This window comes from Phyllostomus hastatus, unplaced genomic scaffold, assembly GCF_019186645.2.
Source record: "Phyllostomus hastatus isolate PE091 unplaced genomic scaffold, TTU_PhHast_1.1 phas_contig_17, whole genome shotgun sequence".
NCBI lineage: Eukaryota > Metazoa > Chordata > Mammalia > Chiroptera > Phyllostomidae > Phyllostomus > Phyllostomus hastatus.
This window is the reverse complement of record NW_025333664.1, coordinates 10,762,387-10,783,852: the sequence shown is the minus strand read 5'-3', so window position 1 is coordinate 10,783,852 and position 21,466 is coordinate 10,762,387. Positions and strand designations below refer to the sequence as shown.

Below are 21,466 nucleotides of genomic sequence, written 5' to 3'. Positions count from 1 at the left end.
AGAAACTGACAGAGTCCCAGAGCTACAAAAGAAGTCTCCACTGTCCACGCAGGGTGCCCACCTCATTTTCACTGTGCTGAATAATTCCTCTGACAAGAGCTGTCTCCTGGCTCAGCGGTATCTGGAGAAACTTCTAGGGTCTGGGCCCTGAGGAAGGACTGGCATTCGTCAGAGTGGCTCAAACAGCCACCCTACCCCATCCCTGCCATAGGCACCCCCAAGCCTGTCTGCCCAAAAAACATACGGAGAAGCCACCCTATGCATCTGATGCTATTTCAGCAGCTACAAGCAGGAGCCAGGAGGCTGGCCCCTCCTGGATCTCACCAGGGGCATCTGCCCAGAGGCTATGTGGGCGCGTGCCACCTCCCATTGCACCCCCTCCACAGCCCCCTCTGGCTCTGGATGGGCCATCATGAAAGCTTGAGCCGCCCGGATCAGGTCCTCTTCCCGCAGGCCTGGGACGGGCACGGTGGGGATGCCAGCAATCATCATGGCCAGGGTAAGGATGCAGATGTCAGGCTGGGGGGCGGCCTCCTTCCCCCCTGCCTCGGCGGGCATTGGCACAACCCCTGGTGACAGCCCGCACAGTAGCAGGGACCCAGGCCTGCTGGAGCCACCCGGGTGGGGAGCTCGGCTTCTGGAGCAGCCGTCCTCCCAGCCCAAGCTCTCTGGCTGCTTCACGTGGGAGAACTTGGGGCAGTACTGGCCATACTCCTTCTGCCGCAGTGTCTCCCAGCTAGGCCCCCCAAGACAGCCCCTGACTTCCGGCACTGCCAGGGCTGGGCCCCAGGCCTGGGCAGCAGGTACCACCTGCTCAGCTTTCTGGTGCAGTGGGCCTCGTCCACCAGGGGCCGCCACCGCTGGCTCTACAGGACTATAGGGGCCAAGGGATGAGCCTGGAGAAGCAGTCTCACCTGCAGAAACAGGAATGAGATGGAACGTTATTCTTGGTCTCTTGGAGGAGGCCCTGAGGGGCAGGGCACAGGAGCAGTTAAGACCAGCCTAAGAGGGCCGGCTAGTGGTTGGGAACTCGCTTTTACTCAGATGCACACGCCCAGCCCTCAACCCTAAGTGATGAAGAAGTGTTTGTTCAATGAATGAGAGCGGAAGTGGCTAGCTCTTGGCGAGCCCTCTGGGAATGGCTCGTCTTTGAAAAGAATTCGCTCAAAGGCCACCCCTAAAATGCCCAGCAGAACCCCCACCTCCCCGGAGCCAGGTTCTGAGAACCCCGGACTCGGGTTCTCAGGGGAGGCTGTGGCACCCACTCCAGTTCCAGGAGCCCCCCTCTCACCTTGGCCGGGAGGCAGAAGACCTGGGTGAGTTTGTGGAGACATGAAATAGGACATGACTGTCCCAAAGCCCCTGTTTGTGAAGGAACAGTCATCTGCCTCCTCTCCCACCCTCTTCACCCTTCTAGAATGTCACCTCACAATCCCTCCCCTCTGTACCTGGGACCCACCCCACAGCCCTGATCTGCTCATTCTAGCCCTTCTCCCAGACAATGGGGTGGGGTTGAAAGAGCCCTGGACCAGGATCTGGGCCTTCCAGGTTCTGGCCTGTGCCTTGGGTGAGTCACCTGGGCAGCTTTGTTCCTTGATATCCTCACTCGTGAAGTGGCGGTGATGACCGCCCATAGCCTCACGAGAAGCTGTGAGGATGAAATGAGACCATGTGTGTGGGGGCAGAGGTACAAATGAGGGAGCCCAGTGCTTCGTGCCTGCAGGGCGAGGGAGGGAACGCTCTGCGTCCCTGCGTTTGCTGTGCGATGTTTGGACAGCTATGTTCCCAGCCCTGGGCTTCGGGTCCCCATCCACAGGATGAAACTGTTGGTCTAGGGCACTGGCTCTCGCACCAGGTTTCCACATGAGTCTCTCCCTTGGGAATGCTAGAAATCCTTATGCCCAGTCTCATCCCAGAGCAATTAAGTCAGAATTCCAGGGACTGACCCAGTTATCAGTATTTCTCAAAGTTGCCCAAGTGGTTACAATATGTGCCAAGGCCGAGACCTCTGTGCAAGGGAGATTAGAATCTCCAGGGCAGCTTTTGCAAAAACAGTGTCTAGGCCCAAACCTGGGACAAATCTAGTAAGAATCTCTGGAGTGGAGTCTAAGACTCTGATGGGGACCCAGGTGGGAGCCCCCCGCTAGGGGACGTCTAACGTGCTCTCTCCTGCTCTGACCCGCTAGCCCACAGCGATTCTAAAAGGAGTGCTCCTCACAGGCCTCAGGGGCAAGGAGACCCTCTCGTGATCAGTGCAGCATCGGCTGTGTTTATTTCCGGCCCTGGCTGACAGCGGAACGGCCAGCTTCAGACCAGCCACAGCTCGGGGGCCAGGACGTGCTCCGGGACTCCGCTCCGGGGTTGCTGCAGGCCTTCACTCGTACTTGCAGAAATCCTTAAGTCCCTTGGGCAGGTGGAGCCCGTCGATGGCCAACCGGTGCACCACGCTCCTCTGGATCACTAGGCGGCACAGGGTCTGCAGGGAGGGCACTGTGGAAAGAGGACGGGCAAAGGCAAACTGAACGGCAGGGTGGGTCTGAGGCCGAGTCCCAGAAGATCTAGGTCTTGGTCTCCCCTTTGTCGTTAATTTGTGCAATTCCCTTCTGCCCTCTTGGCCCCCCCGTGACTCACGGGGCTGTACCTGTGGTTGAGATAAGCACCTCTTTCACAACACTTTCACAACGCTGCAGCCCTATTTCTATTATAACACTCGGGTCCTCCCCTCCCCCTCACTTAGCAGCTGCTCAGGGCAGGGGTAGCGTCTGGTTCAGCTCTGCAGCTCCAGCCTCCCCATATGCTGGCACAAAGTGGGTTCTAGTTCACGGAACACATAAAAACGGGGGCAGAGACCTAAATAAAGGGTTTGCCAGAGCACCACACCTAAGGATGAAGCTCTCAGGCTACGGTCTGTGGTGACTTTAAACTGGCTTGGCCCTGGCTGGTGTGACTCAGTGGACTGAGCGCCGGCCTGTGAACCGAAAGGCTGCAAGTTCCATTCCCAGTCCCGGCACAGGCCTAGGTTATGGGCCAGCTCCCTAGTTGGGGGCCTGCGAGAGGGCCTCCAACTGAGCAATATTTCTCTTGCACATCGATGTTTCTCTCCTTCTCTGCTTCCCTTCCCCACCCCCTCTCTCTAAAAATAAACAAATTTTTTAAAATTGGTATGCCCCAAATCTAGGAGCATTTGCTTGATAAAAGAGCACACAATTCTCAAAGAGGCCCAGAATCTGAAATCGGCTTAGAAACCCTGCCCTGGGTTAAGAGGGAAAATACTGTCAAAGCCAGAAGGGGATTTGGAGGGCATCCTGAACAATCACAGCCAAGATAAGTAACAGGCCCAAAGCCAGGTAGCGGCTTATCCAAGATCACAGGCAGAGGCAGAATTTGAGGTCAGATCTCCCAACTTCTGGACAGACCAAGGGCTTGCTAGCTGGCTTGGGAGCCTAGCAAATTCGGGTCCCCACCCTAGGCCAGGAGGGGTCGATCCCCAGGGGGTGGGATACCTACAGCCATACTCAAGCTGGACCAGGCGCACACTCTTGGTGGAGGCAAACACGTCCACCACTGCGTAGAGGGGTTGGGCGGCTGGCAGCCCCCGGGCGCTGGGGCCCATGTCCTCGCCGTTGATGACGATGTGCATGTCGGCTGTGCCATCCGGGCGTGGGCAGAAGAGAACGCCCAGGCGGCTACGGCGCGCGGTCGGAGGCAGCACGTTCAGCTCATAGAGCTGGTCCAAGAGGTGGCTGTAGAGCCCAGGCCGACTGCGGCCCACCAAGCGGTCGCGGGGAATACGAAACTGCTCAATGCACAGATACGGTTCCACCAGGAGGGCTGGGGGTCGGCTGGGGGCCATTGCCTCTGCTTCCGGGTGGCCCTCCCGGGGCACGCGGTTGTGATGGCGCGTGATGGCAAAGACCCAGGTGTGGCCGAGGCTGACCAAGTCAGGCAGCGAAAACTCGGGCACGGGGGTCAAGCTGGCGGGGTCTAGCGCAGTCAGGCCGAGGCGCAGGTGGCCGCACCAGCCCAGCTCTTTCTCCTCGATCTCCACCAGGAATATCTGGCCTGGGGCCAGTGGCTCGTGACTGAAGCACACCCCGTGAGCGAAGCTCTCCACGCGTGTGGCTTGCGTCCCAGAAGGGTCCACGCGGATGTTGGCACCGTGCACCCGGTGGAAGCGAGTGGGAGGGGGCTCGGGGCGCGCGGGTCCCCAGGTCAGACCCAATTCCACGGGGTCGGAGACAGCAGCCATTTCCCCGCCATGAGCCAGCCCGCGGGTGGCTGGGACTATTTTGGGCAGCTGGCTCAGAAGATGACCGCGGGGGGCACCATGTAGGGAATTTCCCACCAACTCCCTTCCCCGAAGCTCTGTGCCGAGTGTCCTAGCGCCGCTTGCTCAGCCACCCCACCTAGAACGAGATCCCCCTGGAGGATGGGGGATCCTGGCGGTCCCCACCCGGGTCATCTCTTCAAGGACGGCAGGGACGTGACCTGCGAAGCCTGCGAACCCTGACAGGGCGTGGTCCACCCCAGGCCCCGCCCCCTCCACCCATAGTCAGCAGAAACAGCTGAGCCGTGGAGGCCGTCCATCACGTGACACCGAAGCACACGTGACTGAGCATACACATGACTTGCAGTAGCCAGGCACCTTCAGGAGAGCTGGGACGCGGGGGAGCAGAGGTGAGAAGACGTCGGAGGCTGGAAGGGATCCCGGAGCCACAGCTGCGGGCGCTGGGGGCGGAGGAGGCTCCGTGGTGGGAGCTGGGCCCGGGGCTGGGGATTTCCTCGCCAGAGCGCCGCCAGCGCCTCCCCAGGGACTGCTGCGCGCAGCCAGAGACCCGGTAAACAGCAGGCGCCCGCTTCCTCCGCAGATGGTCCGAGCCGCGGTGTCGCCGCCGTGCTTCCTGTTGCTGCTGCTGCTGCTCTTGTGGTCGCCCCGAGGCGAAGCAGCCCCCGATCAGGACGAGATCCAGTGTCTGCCCGGGCTGGCCAAACAGCCCTCTTTCCGCCAGTACTCCGGCTACCTCAAAGACTCCGGTTCCAAGCGTCTCCACTACTGGTCCGCAGCTCTCCCTCCCTGGGCCGGGTGGGGGGAGCCCACAGTGATGCCCATCAGGGGAGAGGGCTGGGGAGCGGGGAGGGCTAGAAGAGGCCCCTCCACCTGCAGCCACCCGGGCCTGACACCCCTCCCAGGTTTGTGGAGTCCCAGAAGGATCCCAAGAGCAGCCCTGTGGTGCTTTGGCTCAACGGAGGGCCGGGCTGCAGCTCCCTAGATGGCTTCCTCACGGAGCACGGCCCCTTCCTGGTGAGTGGAAAGCAGCTCTCCTTCGTGACCCAGGCAGAGGAGAGGGCGGGGACACTTCCCAGAGCAAAAGGCCAGCAAAGAGGGGGGAAAGGACCTCTGTCTTTTTTTCAAAAAAAAAGTCACCTCTTCCTGAGCCTTAGTTTCTTTATCTGTATCATCGGCTGAACGCAGTGGCCCTCTCCCTCCACCCCGGGGGGGGGGGGGGGGGGGGCGCGGTTCTTGGGCCTTAATCAGCCACGTCTGTCCTTCTCAGATCCAGCCAGATGGTGTCACCCTGGAGTACAATCCCTATTCGTGGAACCTGGTATGGGCGCTGCTGTGGGTCCTGTGGGGAAGCCTTGGGCTCCTGGATGGGCGGAGCCCTAAGCAGCTGCCTTCCTCCTCCCCCCAGATTGCCAATGTCTTATACCTGGAGTCCCCAGCCGGGGTGGGCTTCTCCTACTCCAGTGACAAGGTGTATGCAACCAATGACACTGAGGTGAGTCCTGCACTTGCCTGGGTGCCCCAGCCGCCCTGGTTCTCCGCAGGTGGCCTGATACAGGGAGGGAAAGACCATGGCTGTGGAATCCATTTTTTGCTGTCACGTGCTGTGCACTGTGCCTCCTCACTGTCACTTCCTCTTGCACAAACAGGGTAGGTTGGTGTCATCTGGAGAGTCTTTCCAGCTCAGACACCAAAGTCTCCAGATCCCCTCCCTCCTGCCGTCCCCAGGTCGCCCAGAGTAATTTTGAGGCCCTTCAGGATTTCTTCCGCCTCTTCCCCGAGTACAAGAACAACGAGCTTTTCCTGACGGGAGAGAGCTATGCCGGCATCTACATCCCCACCCTGGCCGTGCTGGTCATGCAGGACCCAAGCATGAACCTTCAGGTGCAGGGCAGCTGCAGGGGGGAAGGGAGGCAACTCGGGACCATAGCTTCCGGGCCAGCGAGGTCAGACAGATCGCCTCCCCCATTCGGCCCGGACTCCTCTGTAACACCCTTGCCACAAGCTGGCCTCTCTCGGTTTGTGTGCCTCCCATGACAGGAAGCTCACCTTTCAGGCTGCCAGCTCTGTTCTCTATGTCGTGTGGCCTCCCCCGCCCACACACCCCCACAGAGCGCCCTGGGTGTAGGTCCAGGGTGTCTCCTCTTCCTTGCCCTCCTCCTCACCTGGATACCCTTGCTGTTTCACAGGGATTGGCTGTGGGCAATGGACTCTCCTCCTATGAGCAGAACGACAACTCTCTTGTCTACTTCGCCTACTACCATGGCCTTCTGGGGAACAGGTATGGGAGGGGGGCAGGGGGGCGGTCTTCGGGGTGGGGCAGGTCACAAGATCTCACGTGTGTCCTCTAGGCTCACCAGATCCCAGGGCCTGCCCTGGTTTATCCGCACATGGTGGGGGCTGGGGTTGCTTAGAAGGGTTTGATGCAAAAAGACCAAAGACCGGAGATTAGAATTTAAAGGGACCAAGGAGACCTGGCGTCATGGCCCAGGGGCAGCTAGGCTGGGGACCTGCATACCACACACCCTGTGATGTATTTCCTCGTCCCCGGGGGTACGGTTGGAGGGAGAAGGTGGGGTTCTGGCCGCCTCCGCCCACCGTGGGTCTTTAAGCACTTGCACTCTGATCTTCTCCAGGCTCTGGTCTTCTCTCCAGACCCACTGCTGCTCACAAAGCAAGTGCAACTTCTATGACAACAAAGACCAGGAATGCGTAACCAGCGTAAGGTTCTGCCCCACCCCCATGGGTTACCCCAATACTGTCAGACCTGAGAACAGGACCACATCTCCTTGGGGACTCCCTGTTCCCCATTCTCCGTTGTTGCCCTACCCTGCATCCTTCAGCAGTTGGGTGTTCTCTGGGACACACGAATGTGGATGCTCCCCCCCACACACAACTTCCTGTGACTCTCTGGGCAAAGCCTGTAACCCCCCAGTGAGGGGGCGGGCATTCTCATATCGAACAGCCACCATGTGTCAGGACTGCTGAACTGTCAGTGTAGGTTCGTCTTCCAGTGTCTCCTTCAAGGGGGGTCCTATTATCCCCGTCTTCCCGATGAGGAACTAGGGCCGAGAATGTCAAAGTCGCAGGGCTGGAAAGTGGAAGCACTAGGATTTGGAGACCATTATGCCAGATTCTTTGCACTGAGCCTCCGTTTCCCCGCCTGTGAAAAAAGTAGTAGGAAGGTAATGGCAGGGTGAAGTAGGAAAGCACCAGATTTTGGGACACGGAGGTAATGTCATGGGGAGGCGAAGGTGTTGTCCAGCGCAGGGTCTCTGCGTGTTGTTGCAGCTGCAGGAGGTGTCCCGCATCGTGGGCAACTCTGGACTCAACATCTACAACCTCTATGCCCCGTGTGCCGGGGGCGTGCCTGGCCGTGTGAGGTAGGCGCTGCTGGGTGCCCCGTGGGACCAACCCCAGCCCCATCTGGAGGTTCGGGCACCCATCCCCCCGCTTCACGCGCAGGTACGAGAAAGACGCCGTCATCATCCACGACCTGGGCAACATCTTCACTCGCCTGCCGATCAAGCGCACGTGGCATCAGGTGTGCAGGGGCCCGGGCTCCCTCCCAGGGCGGGGCAGGGGGCCGGGAAGCAAAGACCCTAACCGTGTCTGTGCCCCTCAGGCGCTGCTGCGCTCTGGGGTCAGGGCGCACATGGACCCCCCCTGCACCAACACCACAGCCACCTCCACCTATCTCAACAACCCTCTCGTGCGGAAGGCCCTGCACATCCCCGAGCAGCTGCCCTCCTGGGACATGTGCAAGTGAGGTTCTGTGGCTGCTCGTGGGCGGGGTGGGAGGGCGCGGCAGGCTTTTGGCGCTCGTGGGCATCAGAAAAGTTCCCAGGGGTCTCCTGGGAACTTTTAGGGTTTCACAGTGGGGGCAGGCGGGCCGCAGTGAGTGTTTTGCAGGATGTTTAACCCCTGAGTCGATTGGTATTCAGCCAGTTCGTTCTTAAGTGGCCACATGGTTGTTAGAAATATGGATTACTTCCATGGCATTTAATTACCAGACACACGCCCAGCTGCCCTCCCCCATCCCCCACTCCAATGCCATCCCCAGCGGCTCAGCTCTCCTTCGACCCTGCAAGTAAAAAGGTGACCTGGCACAGAAGGGACCACTCAGGTCCCTTTTGGATGGGTCCGTGCCCGGGCCCTGCTGTCGTCACACACTGTGCTTCACACACCTCCAAGCTGCTTGCCGGTTGCATCCCAGTCATTGAAACAACCAAAGTGCCCCCGTGCGTTTCTAAGTGGAAATGAGTCGAGTACCTCTGAGTTCTCTCTCTTCCCTCCCTCGCCCGGCCCACAACCCAGGAGAGTCCTAGGGAGGAGGCCCGAGGAGGGGACTGAGTGGGGCCCAGCTGCCTGCCTCCTAGGCTGGAGCTTAGGGATAGGAGAAGTCTGACCTGTTGACCCACTCTCTCCCCCAACCCGGTCTTCCTGGGGCCTGCCCACGTGTTCTTGCAGCTTCCTCGTGAACTTACAGTATCGCCGTCTCTACCAAAGCATGCACCCCCAGTACCTTAAGCTGCTCGCCCCACAGGTGAGTAGGGGCAACACAGCTGGGTCCACCTGCAGCCTCGGGACCCCGGAACAGTGGCGAGGCAGGGGAGGCTGAAACTCCAGGAAGTGACGTTGCTTGCCCGAGGGCTTGTGGTTGGCAGGGTCGGGACAGGAACCAGGCTCTGGCCCCACCCCATGCTTGTCTGGTGTAGGAGGCTGAGGAGTCTGCATTAGCCAAAGAGCCTTGAGGGTGAGAAGGGCCAGTCAGATTGAGTTACAGAGAGGCAGACGGATGGCCAGGGTAGGATAGTCTTGTCCAAGGTCACCTAGGAGGGACTGGTAGAGCCAGGTGAGGACCAGGCCTGGAGCGCAGGTTATAGCACGGGCTCTGAGGTCAGATTCTTTACCAACCTGCGTGGCCCTGGGAGGCTTCTCACGTATCCAAAGCCTTGCTCTCCCCATCTGTGAAGTGGGATTCATAATGCTGTCTCCCCTCATAGGTGAAGCATTTCTTAGAGCACCGGGCATGCAGGGGAGCAGTCAGAAAACGAAAGCATTTCCTGACCCACGCTGCTTAGCTGGGCCCCTTGAGTTCCCTTGGGGGTGGGGCTTGAACCTGGTAAGGGCAAGGCCTGGGCTCGCCCCCCACCTGGCACTTTCCCCTGCTCCGCTCCAGAAATACCGGATCCTGCTCTACAACGGGGACGTGGATATGGCCTGCAACTTCATGGGCGACGAGTGGTTTGTGGACTCTCTCAACCAAAAGGTAAGGCAGGGATCTCGGCCCCCGGGTGAGGCTGGTGCAGGGGCAGGGCGAGCCCTGTGCCCGGCCCCGGAGCTCTCCAGGCTTGGCGCCTGAGCACAGGGGTGCCCACGGGTGGCTGCAGGCTGCTAAGTCTTCCCTGGTGGGGCAGATGGAGGTGCAGCGCCGGCCCTGGCTAGTGGACTACGGGGAGAGCGGGGAGCAGATTGGGGGCTTCGTGAAGGAGTTCTCCCGCATCGCCTTCCTCACCATCAAGGTAGGGCCTGGGCCTGGCAGGGCCAGCTGGGACGGAGGGGGCGGGGTGCGCCCCCATCCTTTCCTGCCCATGGCTTTTTATGCTGGGTCACCATCCAGCCCCTTGTAGGGGCAGGTTTTCAGTGCGGGGAGGGTGTGGAAGGGAAGAAGAGAAGGCTTGGGGTGCGGTCAGGGGAGGAGGAAGGTCACTGGCTAGTGACCAGGGGGATGAAGGAAGCCACCAGGGGCACAGGCTGTACAGGGAGGGAATCTCACAAAGCTTTGCTCCGCAGGGCGCTGGACATATGGTGCCCACGGACATGCCCCAGGCTGCCTTCACCATGTTCTCCCGCTTCCTGAATAAAGAGCCATACTGAGGCCACCACAAGGGCCGGCCCCTGCTGCCTGGTCCAGCACCTCCCAGCCTCTCCTGCTAGAAGCGAGGTCCCCCTTGACACTGGAGCCCCCTGCAGGGCAACGGGGGGGGGTTGCACTTTATTCCCAGCTGGGACAGGGCCTGGCCCCTCCCTGCTTCCAGAATGCCCAGGATGCACTGACGCCACCCCAGGAACAAAGCAGAGCTCAGGACAGCCCCGGGAGGTTGGACGGACTGTAATTGATGGACTGTGATTACGGAATTAAACTGAGTACAGCTTAAAACTGATCTTCTGTGCTGCATGGGGGTTAGAGAGGACGCTATAAGCCGTGAGGGAGGGGGTGCGAGGCACTGGAGTCCTGAGAGCGGCCCTCAGGGGTGGGGGTGGAGGGCTCAGGCACCCGCCATGGGGGGTGGCATGGAGGGTGGTGTGGAGGAGGGCGTGGAGGGTGGTGTGGAGGAGGGCGTGGACGGTGGCATGGACCGCGGCCTGGAGGGTGGTGGGGCTCGGGACGTCGGGGAGCCCCTGGTGGCCGCAGGCCGTTTCTTCTCGATCACCTCTCGCAGCCCTTTGGCAAAATGGAGGTCAGCCCCGATGGTGAGGAAGCCCTGTGCAGAGGGGCAGAGAAGGAAGTCTGTTCATTCCATTACTGAGGCGAGTTTAGAGAGAGAGAGTCCTTGGCCTTGAAGGGGCTCTCAGTCTCATGGGACAGACAACCAGCAAAGCACTTCTTATGACCTTCTTATGATCCCCTGAGAGGGGCGCTGCAATAGAGGCTGCAGGAGTACAGCTTGGGGGGCTCCAGGGGGGCCTCCTGGAGGTGACCTCTCAGCTAAGACCTGAAGGATGGATAGGCGTTGGGGGTGGAATCAGGGAAGAGTTCCAAGGTGAGGGCACAGCCTGTGCGAAGAGCTGGAGGGGTCTGTGTATACGACTCAAGGGGGTGGGGGCTGGAGGCAGGGAGGGGCCCGCGCTCCCAGCCTGCGGGTGGGGGGGGGGCGGGGAACGGCTCTGCCCTCCTTCCCCGTGGTTGCCCCACTCACTGCGTGGTTCGTCACCACTTCTCGCACGAAGTCCATGCCCTCCGGTAGTGGGATCTGCACCCCACGCCGGGTCCGCTCTGTGGGCGAGGACAGCCGGCTCAGTCTGGGCCTACCCGGGTCCCCCGGCTCCCCCCTCCCTCCTCATGACCCCTACCATTGATCAGGGGCATCACCCCCAACTGCAGCATGGTCTTCAGAGGGGCCTGCAGCGGGATCAGCTGGGCGGGAGGAGGGATGCGGTCAGGCCCGAGGGGGCAGTGGGCTCGCCCTAGCCGCTCGCCCTGACCCCAGACCCCGCCCACCCATCGTTCCCCACTCACTGCCAGTGACTCGAAGGCAGAATGGTTCGAGTAGATTCGGAACCTGGGGGAGGGAAAGAAACGCCTGGTGGGCATGAGCCAGGAAGCTCCCCTCCATCAGGCCCCCAGGCCTGGCCACCAGGAGCTGAGCTTCAGTCCCAGGTGTCCCACCTACACCCTTCCCAGGGTTCTACCACTCCAGCTGCGTGTCCTCGAAGAGCCATTTCTCCCTCTAGGTGTCCTTTTCTCCACTTTGGCTATTTGTCAAGCCCTTCCACCCCAAAGGCTAATACATAAAGTACTCCTGGGGTATTAACAAAGACCACAGCTCTCCAGTGGCATATTGGTATGACAATTTTAGCTCCCCAGTTCTGTTAGGCAGGTGTGATTATCCTGAAGACACCAAGGCTCAGGGAGGTTAAGAGCTTGCCCGAGATTTTCAGACATCCGCATACTTGCGCAGGTCCAGATGTATGCGCAGCGCCTTCCCCTGGAGGGCCACCTTGGCGCTGAGACGGGCGTCCTGCGGGTGCATGGGGAGGGGCGATGTGTCACTGACCAGGCAGGTACCCAGCCCCCTTCTCCCCAGCCCTCAGCAGCCCTCACTCGGGTGCCCGCACCATGATCATGCTGGACAGCTGGACCTCGGGCAGGTTGGGGGGGACCAGCGCGATGCTGACACTGGCAGTGACAGTGATGGTGGTGCCTGAGGGCTTGATGGTGCAGTGCGGTGCTTCCAAGACCTTCAGTTCCAGCTTCAGCGGAGAGTCAATCACCGCTGGGCTCTGGGGGCAGAGCAGGGAGGGAGGGTCAAGTCCCAGGTCTGTTCCCAGGGAGCCCACCTGGAGGAACGGGTGGCTCAGACTCTGCCTTCTGGGAACCCAGAGTGACGAGTCCGAACGAGCTGTGGCTTCCCAAACCCCACAGAACTGTGTCCAGACTCTGTGCCTTTGTGCAAAGAAACGTCTTGTTCTGAGGATGTCTCCTGCCCTGACTGGTGTGGCTCGGTGGATTGAGTGCTGGCCTGTGAACTGAAATGTCGCCGGTTCGATTCCCAGCCAGGGCACATGCCCGGGGTGTGGGGGCCAGGCCCCTGGTGGGGGGCGTTCGAGGCAACTGATTGATGTATCTCTCACACACTGATGATTCTCTCCCTCTTTCTCATTCTCTCTTCCCCTTTCTCTAAAAGTAAATAAAATCTTAAAGTGTCTCCTTCCTTCTCTTTCTGCTTTCCTAAGTTCTCAGTATTCACGATCTGCCTCCCACCCCAACTGCTCGGGGACAGTGTCTTTGCATCACATTTCCCAGCCTGTGGCCGTATCTCCCTCCTCTGAACTGCTGTGCTGTTGCTTCTAGAGGCTGTGCAGCAGTACCGTTAGACTCCCACACTGCCCAAATACTTACTCTTGAGCAAACACTTCCTTTTTTCTCTATTTTTTTAAGATCTTAATTTATTTTTAGAGAGAGAGGAAGAGGAGGAGAAAGAGCGCGAGAAAAACATCCATGTGTGGTTGCCTCTCACGTTCCCCCCACTGGGGACCTGGCCGGCAACCCAGGCATGCGCCCTGACTGGAAATTGAACCGGTGAGCTTCTGGTTCACAGGCCAGTGTTCAATCCACTGAGCCGCACCAGCCGGGGCCAGACACTTCATTTAAACCTCAAAGTAATCTTGTGAGGCAGGTATTTTCCTTTTTGGGATGGGGAAGTTGAGGGACAGAGGGCTCAAGTAACTTGTCCAAGGTTAGACAGTTACGCAGTTGCAGAACTGGGGTTCCGACCCAGGCGGTCTGGCGTGCTCTTAGAAGCTGTGCTTGGCCGCACGTTTGACGGTGGTGATGGTGATGATGATGATGGCAATACCAATGGCAGCCAGTGTTTATTGAGCACTTATTCTGTCCCGGGTACTGTTCTACTTGCATTACATGTATTAATTCTTTTAATCCTAGCGCCCTGGCTGGCGTAGCTCAGTGAATTGAGTGCAGGCTTCGAACCAAAGCATCGCAGGTTCGATTCCCAGTCAGGCCACATACCTGGGTTGCAGGCCACGGCCCCCAGCAACCACACATTGATGTTTCTCTCTCTCTCTCTCTCTCTTTCTCCCTCCCTTTCCTCTCTAAAAAAATTTTTTTTAAATCTTTAAAAAAAATTATTTTAATCCTCATGACAGCCCTGGGAGGTTGTACGGTGCAGTGGAGAATGCCAGTGTGCCCTGGAATCACAGACTCATGATCGAGATGCAAATCCCAACTCCATCATTTACAAAACCGAACCGAGGACACTGGAAGTTATTTTTGGTTAAATGTTGAACTCCCACCCCTCTCCCCATCACACAAGGGGAAAGCAGCAAAAAGAACAGCCTGTCAGTCATTAAAGCCCCTACACTCCCTTGCAGAGCTTGGGTCCTCAGCCCGTCCTCATCACCACTTCCAGTATTAGGACGGACGGAGCAGGAATTAGCGAGCCCCCTTTGCAGACTTAGCTAAAGGCTTGGCCAGGTGAGGGGACTCGGCCAGAGGCCAGGCCTTTTGTCTACTCCACAGCTGCCATTTGGGATTTCCACCTCCGGACCTCGCCAGTCCCCTGCAGGCGGTGTGCCCACCCACCCGGGCCACGTCCTTACCTCCCACCGACACTCACCTGCAGGACGATGCTGCCGAAGTAGGAGGCCCTCAGCAGCATGTCCAGGTCGTGGGGCACCTGCTCAGGGGAACGGGGTGGTGAGGCAGGGTCCTCGGGAGCTCCATCGTGGGTCCGAGGGCCCCCTGACGCCCATCCCACCAACAGGCCCCGGCATACCTTGTCCCCAGCCAGCGACAGCTTCAGGGCCCCTGCCCGGAAGTAGCTCTCCAAGGCTGAGTCGAAGAAAAACTCAGAGAAGGCCACGTACACCATCCGTTCGTCCTCCTGCAGCTGGGGCTCCACTGCCCGGTTAGGAAAGCTCCGGTTCCCCTGGGCCAGGGGATAGAAGGCCCCCTGGGGTAGGGGCATCAGGGTCAGGGCCAAGGCCAACTGGCCAGGCACAAGGATGTCTCCAGGCCCAGTGCAAGGCACTGGGAGGGGAGGTGGGGAGCCGGACCCAGCTACTGTCCTCGAGGGACCCGCAAGCACACACCCTCAAAGGCTTGGGAAGGAAGGCAGCTGGCGTGCTGTGAGGAAGCAAGGCCAGCAGACCTGGGAAGGGAGGAGGGTCAGGATGGGTTCGAGGAGGAGGGGCCATCTGAGCCTTGAGTGGGCCTTGAAAGCTAAGTAAAGACGGCAGCTACTGCTTCCATATACCTAGTGATTCTTCCATGCCCTTTACGCAGACTGACTCCTTCAGTCCCCTGAGGTGTGTTTCCTCACCGTGTCATGTCCATGTACATGTCAGAAAACAGGCACAGAGAGGCAAGGCTGCTTGCTCAAGGCCACACAGCTTGTCAGCGGCAGAGCCAGGATCTGAACTTCAGGCGTTCTCGCTCCGGAATCTGTGCTCTGACACTCTGCTCTACTCCAGGAGGAGATCAAAGGTGCTGTGTGGCCTTGGGCAAAGGACATCACCTCTCTGAGCGCGCTTCCACATTCCTACAGCGGGCATAACGTCAGTGCCCGACTCTTGGGATTACGAAAGGGTGAAATGAGATTGTGCGCACGGAGCTCTGCGTCCCAGCTCCTGCAGGGCAGACGGCGGGGGGGGGGCGCGGGGGGGGCGGAGGCAGTGCACGAGCCAAGGCCCCAGAGTAGGAAGCGGAGGCGGGGCAACTTTGAGAAGAGTCGCTGCAGAGGCCCGGGGCGAAGTTAGAAAGCTGGGGCCAGACCCAGGAGGCGGGCCTAACTCTGCAGGCAGCAGGGGGCCACACATTCCCAGCCGTGGAGTGGCTGCTGTCCTAAGAGCTGTGCTTTAGGAAGACAAAGCCAGTGACTTCAGGGAGAAGGAGGGAGTCGGGTGCCAGACGCGTCAGCGGGGAGGGCAGCTCACCCGGAAGTCCATGTCCAGATTGCTGGTGGAGACCTCAGGGTCCTTGAGGATGGAGTAGTCAATGCCAACGAGATTGTCCACAGGGCTGCGTACTGCGGGGAGGGGCCCAAATCACTCAAGCTGTGTGAGGCTCGGCCAAGTGCTTAAGCTCTCTGGGCCTCAGTGTCTCCCCCGCAAGTATTATCACGTGGTCATGATAACACTTCCCTCTAGGGTCGTTATGAGGATCAGACTAGTTTTCTGTGGGAAGTACTTAGTGCCTGATGTGCAGTGAGTGCTTGACAATAGTAGCTATCATTATTATCATTATTATTATTGGTAAGGGGTTTCATCAGATCACTAAACAAGAGGGCAGGAGATTCCCTTCCCTCCTGGTTTCCCCTGCCCCCTCCTCCCCTGCCCATTCCCCACAGCAGACGGAGGTCACAGCCCAGGCAAAGAGAATTCACACTAACTGAGCACCTACTAAGTGCCAGGCAACAACTACAAAGAGGGCCCCGGTGACCCACAAGCACACACTGAGGATCTTGACAACCAGCCCTCAGTTCATCGTCACAGCGACCCCAGGGGGAGGCCTCACCCGCCAAGCAAGGACACCAAGGCCCAGAGAAAAGTGAATACTTATCTGTGGTCACACAGCACATCGCCAGAAGCCACGTTGGACTCCGAGGCAGGTCCACAGCAGGGCGTGGGAGGAGCTTACTTGCTCCGAAGGGCCGCCTGACAGCTGTGCACCGGCCTCCTCCCCCCCCCCTCCCATTCCAGCCCCGGGGCCTGGCCCAGAGCTCACCGCCCCGCCAGCACCGACTCACCAGGCACGGTGTCCAGAAGGGAGTTGAGCAGCACTGTCCCTGCGTGGTAGAGCACCGGGCAGATCTGGGAGGCGGGTGCCAGAGTCAGGGCCTTTGAAAGGGAGGGCACCCCCCTGCCGGTCCCCCAGACCTGCCGCCGCCCACACCTGCTGGTTGAGGAGGAAGCGCATCCCTGAGGTGATGAACGTGGAGAGGATTTCATACACCTTCCTGCGAGGAGAGGAGAGGCCAGTGAGCCCGGGCCTTGCCCCATCCAAATGCAGGCCCAGAGAAGTCGCAGTGATCAGAGAGATGGGGGCAAGGGGTTGGACGCATCGGCTTTGACCAGAACTACCAGCTCTTCAATAGAGGTCTTCCATGACTGGGCCCAAAGCCCCTCCAGCCGTATGTGCAAGGGCCCTCCTACCCCACCCCCCACCCCCACAAGCCAAATGAATCTGGCCACGGTTCCTCAAACCTGCTCTGAGCATCCCACCTCCACGTGATCACCCGTGCCCTCACTTCCACCCCCAAGGCCCACATTCTGTATTTCCCTGCCTAGGCTCAGATGCTTCCTCTTTCAGGCAGTCTTCCCAGATGACTTTCTTAGTCCCCAGAGTACTTCCTTAGTCCTCAAGGCCCCAGTGTGACAAATGTGTTTTCCCTCCAACTGGGCTCTGAGCTTCTTTCTTAATCCTCAGGGAAAAAAGTGGCATACACTTTTTTTTTTTAAATCCTCATCTGAGGATATTTTTAAATTGATTTTAGAGAGAGAGGAAAGGGGGGCAGAGAGACAGAGAGAGAGAAGAGAGAAGCACTTATGTGAGAAATATTGATTGCCTCCCTTAAGCGACCTGATGGAGGATCGAACCCGCAGCTTAGGTATGTACCCTGACTGGGAGTTGAACCCTCAACCCAGGTTGACTCCCCAACCAACCGAGCCATTCGTTTTGTTGAATAATTAAAATGTGATAGTGTACCAACAACAGATGACAACTCTACCATCTCCTCTCCCCCCTGACTCTCCTCTGGGACCAGCACAAAAGCCCCTTCTCAGCCCCAAACCTGGGTCTGGGTTACTATTTTTGTTATAACTAATAAGAGCCATCCATTATTGAGAATCCATTTCATGCCCAATTGTGCACTCATATCCTCACCGATACTCTCATCTAGGTGTCCACTTATCATATCCCAGGTGCTGGTCTAAATAGTTTTACATGTATCAACACAAACAGGCCTCTCGACATCTTATAAAACAGTTTCTATTATCATCCTCATATTACCAATGAGGAAACTGAGGCTCAGAGCTTCAGCGACTTGCCCGAGGTCACACAGCCAGGAAACAGTGGCGCTGGCATTTGGACCCAGTCGGTCTGACTCCCAAGTCCGTGCACTAGGCAGATGGACTGCGGAGCTCGGAGCGGGTGCGCTGGGATTGGGGGCAGGGCTTACCCGAAGGTTCCCCCGAAGGCTGCGCGCATTCTGGAGACGGAGGCCTCGCAGGAGACGTTGGCCACTTTGATCCGGCCGGAGGCATCCCCGGAGAGCTGCAGAGCGGTGCGGATGGATATACCCTCCGCGGAGGCATTGATGTAGCCTCCATCGTAGCTGCCGGGAGTGGGGAGTGGGGTGCGGGGTTAGCGTTCACCCAAGCTTGGAGCTTAACCGAGACTTCACTGCCCACTCCCCATCCCCATCCATCATGATACCTCTTAAGAAGGCTTCACTTTTGCACAGTTTACCAGATATTCTACCAGACCCTCTGAGCCCCCGTGAAGTGGGCATGACCGTCCCCATTGTACAGATGAAGAAACTGAGACTCAGAAAGGCTAAGGGATTGCCCACACCCCCACATCATCCTCAGCCCTCCTGACCCACTTGCCACTCCCCTGAGGGCGCCAGGTCCTCACAAGAACCAGTAGAGAAGCTGTCTCTGAAAGCCCAGCCTCAAGGAGGCGTTGCTGATCTGTAGCACCAGGTCCTGCTCTGGCTGGAAATGGAGCTTGGAGGACATCAGCTGCAGCTCTATGACCTTCACCCTGCAGGAGGCCTCAGGGTCAGATTCAAGGCCAAGCGGGGAGACCACCCAGCGGGAAATTCAGCCCCTCCTCTTCCAGCCCGGGGCCTGGGGAAACTGGGGTGGTTGGAATGAGTTATTCCATTGCCCTGCAGGTGCCCACCCTGGTTTTGGGTGGCTCGGCTTGGGCCACGGTGGCTCCGAGATGAGCTTCTCCTGGCTCACGTGTGAAGTGAGTCTCACCCCCTCTCTTAGAAGTCTTGTGGCTTGCACTCCCTTCCCTCCCACACCCTGGGGTTGCTAGAGCCGGTCTTTTAGCCGTGTCTTTTGTCTACCTCATCTAAAATCTGATCTCCCAGTCCCTACCGGTCTAAACCAAGGGACTTTATCTGTTCCCAGGACCTCTCCCATTAGCTACCCTCGGGTGCCCTAGACCTAACCTCGGTCCATTGGCAAGTTTCTTGACTCTGCTTCTCAGGCGCCGTTTGGCCACGCCTCAATTCCACTTAGCTGTCATTGGCCCCGCCTACATTTCCTAGGCTACGCCCACCCTCTTGATTCCCACCTATGTTGGCAGGTTTGGTCTTTATCTTCTAGGCCCCATCCTATTTCCTAAATCCCACCTCATCTATTTGGCCACGCCCATCCTTCGAAGCCCCACCCGGAGGCTCCCTACTTACTCAGAGATGTTGTAGACGAAGTGGCCCTCTCTGCCTCCCAGGTCCGGAATGGTGATAGTCTCCAGCTCTTGCTCCAGAAAGCGTAGCCCCTCCTGCTTCACTGAGGCAGGAGCGAGACCGTTAGCTCCTGCACCCGCTGCTGGGGTGACCCCACCCTCAACTGCCCCCGCCCGCGCCCCTTACCCAGATCCAGCGCCTGGGAGGTGATGCGAAGCTTGCAGCCGGGGATCTCGGCGTGAGCTCCTGCCACCAGGGCTAAGAAGAGGGCCCAGAAGAGGGCCATGGCGAGCGGGCCTGAGGGTAGGGTGGGTCACGGGAGTCACTCGGCCGCTAAGAGCCACTCCTCGGATGTCCAACCAGGAGAGGGGCTGGCGCGGGCCGTTACTCTCAAGATAGCTCTTCGGGGAATTTGGACCAATAACATTAGCTCCATTTGACAGATGCAAAAACTGAGACTGAGAAAGACGACGCGACTTGCGCTCTGGCCCCCAGAAGATTTGGAGCACGGGGAGGGGCGGGGGATGTCTTCGGTTCTCTCGTGCAACCGCTGCGTGACGAATTTGGACCTCCCCAACAACCTCTTTCCTTTAGCAGAGGGCAGGCGCAGCTTGCCCGTTTCCATGGAAACAGCTGCACGCGCATTCCTGGGGGCTAGCTTGCAGTTTCCCAGGCCCCGAGCCGGGGAGGAGAGGGGTCTCTCCGCTCCCCCGGGTCCTAAATCTCTGCCACAGGGATTTTGACTGGTGACCCCCATCTCAGCGCCCTCCTTCATGGGGTAGCCTCCCCACCCCGGGTTTAGTAGACCACGCGGCTCAGCGAAGGCCTAGGGGTGGGTGGGAACGCATCCAACTCACTGCGGTGGAGCTGGGAGGTGGGGGTGGAGGGTCGGCGCGGTCACGTGGGGCGGCTGGCAGCGCAAGAGATCCGGGCGGCGGGGTCTGGCGGGCCGCGCTGTTCCATCCGCCTTTATAAAGCCGGGCCTCTCTGACCCCCCTCCTCTTCCCGCTCTCCCCTCCTCCCTCGGGAGTTGGGAGGGGATGGGGCGGGACGCTGGCAGCCCCGGTGGTAGAGAAGGCTGTACAGAGCCCCGTGACAGGCCCGGACGCTGTCAAGACAAGTGGCAGGCCCAAGCCGAACTGGAGGGGGGGAAGTGCAGGAGTCTGCCCGCCCGGCCCCAACAATCCCCCCTTCCCTGGGACCTCGGTTCAGATTCCAATTACTCATCCCTTCCTGCAGGATGCTGGGCAAGTCACTTCACTGGGGTCGCTGAGTTCCAGCTTCCTCATCTAGCAAAATGTGTGTGATCAAGTAACTACCTCTCAGGCCTTGATGGCAGCCCAGGGCAAGCCACAAAGTCAATGCCAAAGGCACAGTTTTTCCTTCCCTTCCACCCACACTCATCTCAAGACCTCTCCCTGCCCGGTTCAGTATGAAATCCCCAACCGTCCCTGTGTCACTCACTACCTGGGGAAAAGCCTCCTGGAACCTCTGCCACGGGGTCCAAACAAGCCCGCACGGGCTGCTGGAGTCGCCCCAGGGGGAGGTTTGGCATTTCCCCAGGAACTGCGGGTTTGTTTGTGTCGACCTTTGGAACTGGGCTCTCTGAATAATACCCCTCCCCAACCCCTCAGCAGATCTACTGCCTCCAGGGTTCCCTGCTCCTAGGACAGGGCACAGAATAGGTGCTTGTTACTTTGTTATTGTCAAACTGAAGAAAGAGGAAAGGAGAATTATGTCCATCGAATGTGGATTTAGCAACAAGCACTCATGACCAGCTTGTCCTGATTTGCCCAGGACTTTCCTGGCTTTGATAACCGAGTGTCTCCCGACCTGGTCACCCCTCGGTCTCAGGCAAACCAGGACGGCTGGTCACCCTAGATGTAGATACACGAATGTGGCCTTCTTAACCTGCAAACTCAGTAGGCAACTAGAGGAAAACCCCATCCTATGGCCACCGTTGGGGAACCCACGGACGGACCGCTCATGGGAAGGTGGGAGGTGGGTCGTTATAACTCAGTAGCTAAATGCTTAGGCTCTTGTGTCTGAAAGACCAGGGTTCAAATCCTACGCTGTCTATTCTTAGTACCAATTTTTGGATCTCTTGCTTAAGCAGCTGTGATCCTCAATATCCTCACTGTAAAAGGGCCACAATAAGCTTATTGCAAGAATAAACTAAGTGAGCAATAGTGCATGTGCTGGGCATGGTACATGGCACACCATTAGCATCAAATAAAGGCCAGCTGTTGTGATTACGGGCACAACCACAGGCAAATAAGGCAGAGGTGGTGTAAGCAAATGTGCTAACAATATGCAGAGGAGGAAGTAGGAAACGCATGCTTGAACTCTAGTGACTCTCACTCTTCCTGGAGCCTGGCACAGGCAGGAAATCTGGTGGGTGTTCGTTTTCTTTCCTCTCGTCAACTGCAGTGTGAGCTCCATCTTTGCGTCATTGTTATCTCCTGTAAGGTCTTATCCCTTGCAGCAACCCCAGTGAGCTTCAAATGTGGCTGCGTCG

General features: G+C 58.6%; 4 protein-coding genes across 6 annotated transcripts; 1 reads left to right on the top strand and 3 right to left on the bottom strand.

The window, feature by feature from the left end:
- Positions 1 to 282: 282 nt before the first annotated feature.
- SPATA25 (spermatogenesis associated 25) lies at positions 283 to 1,346 on the bottom strand. The gene is made up of 2 exons (XM_045832782.1): positions 1,292 to 1,346; positions 283 to 914 (listed from the first exon to the last, which is right to left on the bottom strand). The coding sequence occupies exons 1-2, from the start codon at positions 1,344 to 1,346 to the stop codon at positions 283 to 285; spliced, it is 687 nt and encodes a 228-aa protein (XP_045688738.1).
- A 903-nt stretch (positions 1,347 to 2,249) lies between these two features.
- On the bottom strand, positions 2,250 to 4,496 carry NEURL2 (neuralized E3 ubiquitin protein ligase 2). Its single transcript, XM_045832781.1, has 2 exons — positions 3,508 to 4,496; positions 2,250 to 2,490 (listed from the first exon to the last, which is right to left on the bottom strand). The coding sequence occupies exons 1-2, from the start codon at positions 4,247 to 4,249 to the stop codon at positions 2,375 to 2,377; spliced, it is 858 nt and encodes a 285-aa protein (XP_045688737.1). The 5' UTR covers positions 4,250 to 4,496; the 3' UTR covers positions 2,250 to 2,374.
- Positions 4,497 to 4,543: 47 nt separating this feature from the next.
- On the top strand, positions 4,544 to 10,448 carry CTSA (cathepsin A). 2 transcript variants are annotated; one of them, XM_045832779.1, is made up of 15 exons: positions 4,544 to 4,677; positions 4,869 to 5,056; positions 5,191 to 5,302; positions 5,556 to 5,606; positions 5,694 to 5,780; positions 6,014 to 6,169; positions 6,475 to 6,566; positions 6,922 to 7,006; positions 7,577 to 7,668; positions 7,751 to 7,829; positions 7,911 to 8,050; positions 8,756 to 8,831; positions 9,468 to 9,557; positions 9,706 to 9,810; positions 10,082 to 10,448. In XM_045832779.1, exons 1-15 carry the CDS (start codon positions 4,624 to 4,626, stop codon positions 10,163 to 10,165), a joined length of 1,491 nt encoding a protein of 496 aa, XP_045688735.1. In that variant the 5' UTR covers positions 4,544 to 4,623; the 3' UTR covers positions 10,166 to 10,448. The 2 variants fall into 2 exon arrangements, with proteins under 2 accessions (XP_045688735.1, XP_045688736.1); XM_045832780.1 differs by having other exon boundaries at positions 4,674 to 4,751.
- LOC123814776 (phospholipid transfer protein) lies at positions 10,385 to 19,976 on the bottom strand. Of its 2 annotated transcripts, none has more exons than XM_045832778.1 (16): positions 19,797 to 19,976; positions 19,135 to 19,245; positions 18,952 to 19,051; positions 18,165 to 18,293; positions 17,707 to 17,862; positions 16,422 to 16,485; positions 16,276 to 16,339; positions 15,464 to 15,555; positions 14,305 to 14,481; positions 14,146 to 14,205; positions 12,128 to 12,292; positions 11,963 to 12,030; positions 11,529 to 11,571; positions 11,363 to 11,426; positions 11,209 to 11,285; positions 10,385 to 10,773 (listed from the first exon to the last, which is right to left on the bottom strand). In XM_045832778.1, the coding sequence occupies exons 2-16, from the start codon at positions 19,232 to 19,234 to the stop codon at positions 10,558 to 10,560; spliced, it is 1,575 nt and encodes a 524-aa protein (XP_045688734.1). In that variant the 5' UTR covers positions 19,235 to 19,245; positions 19,797 to 19,976; the 3' UTR covers positions 10,385 to 10,557. The 2 variants fall into 2 exon arrangements, with proteins under 2 accessions (XP_045688734.1, XP_045688733.1); XM_045832777.1 differs by having other exon boundaries at positions 19,806 to 19,975.
- Positions 19,977 to 21,466: the final 1,490 nt, after the last annotated feature.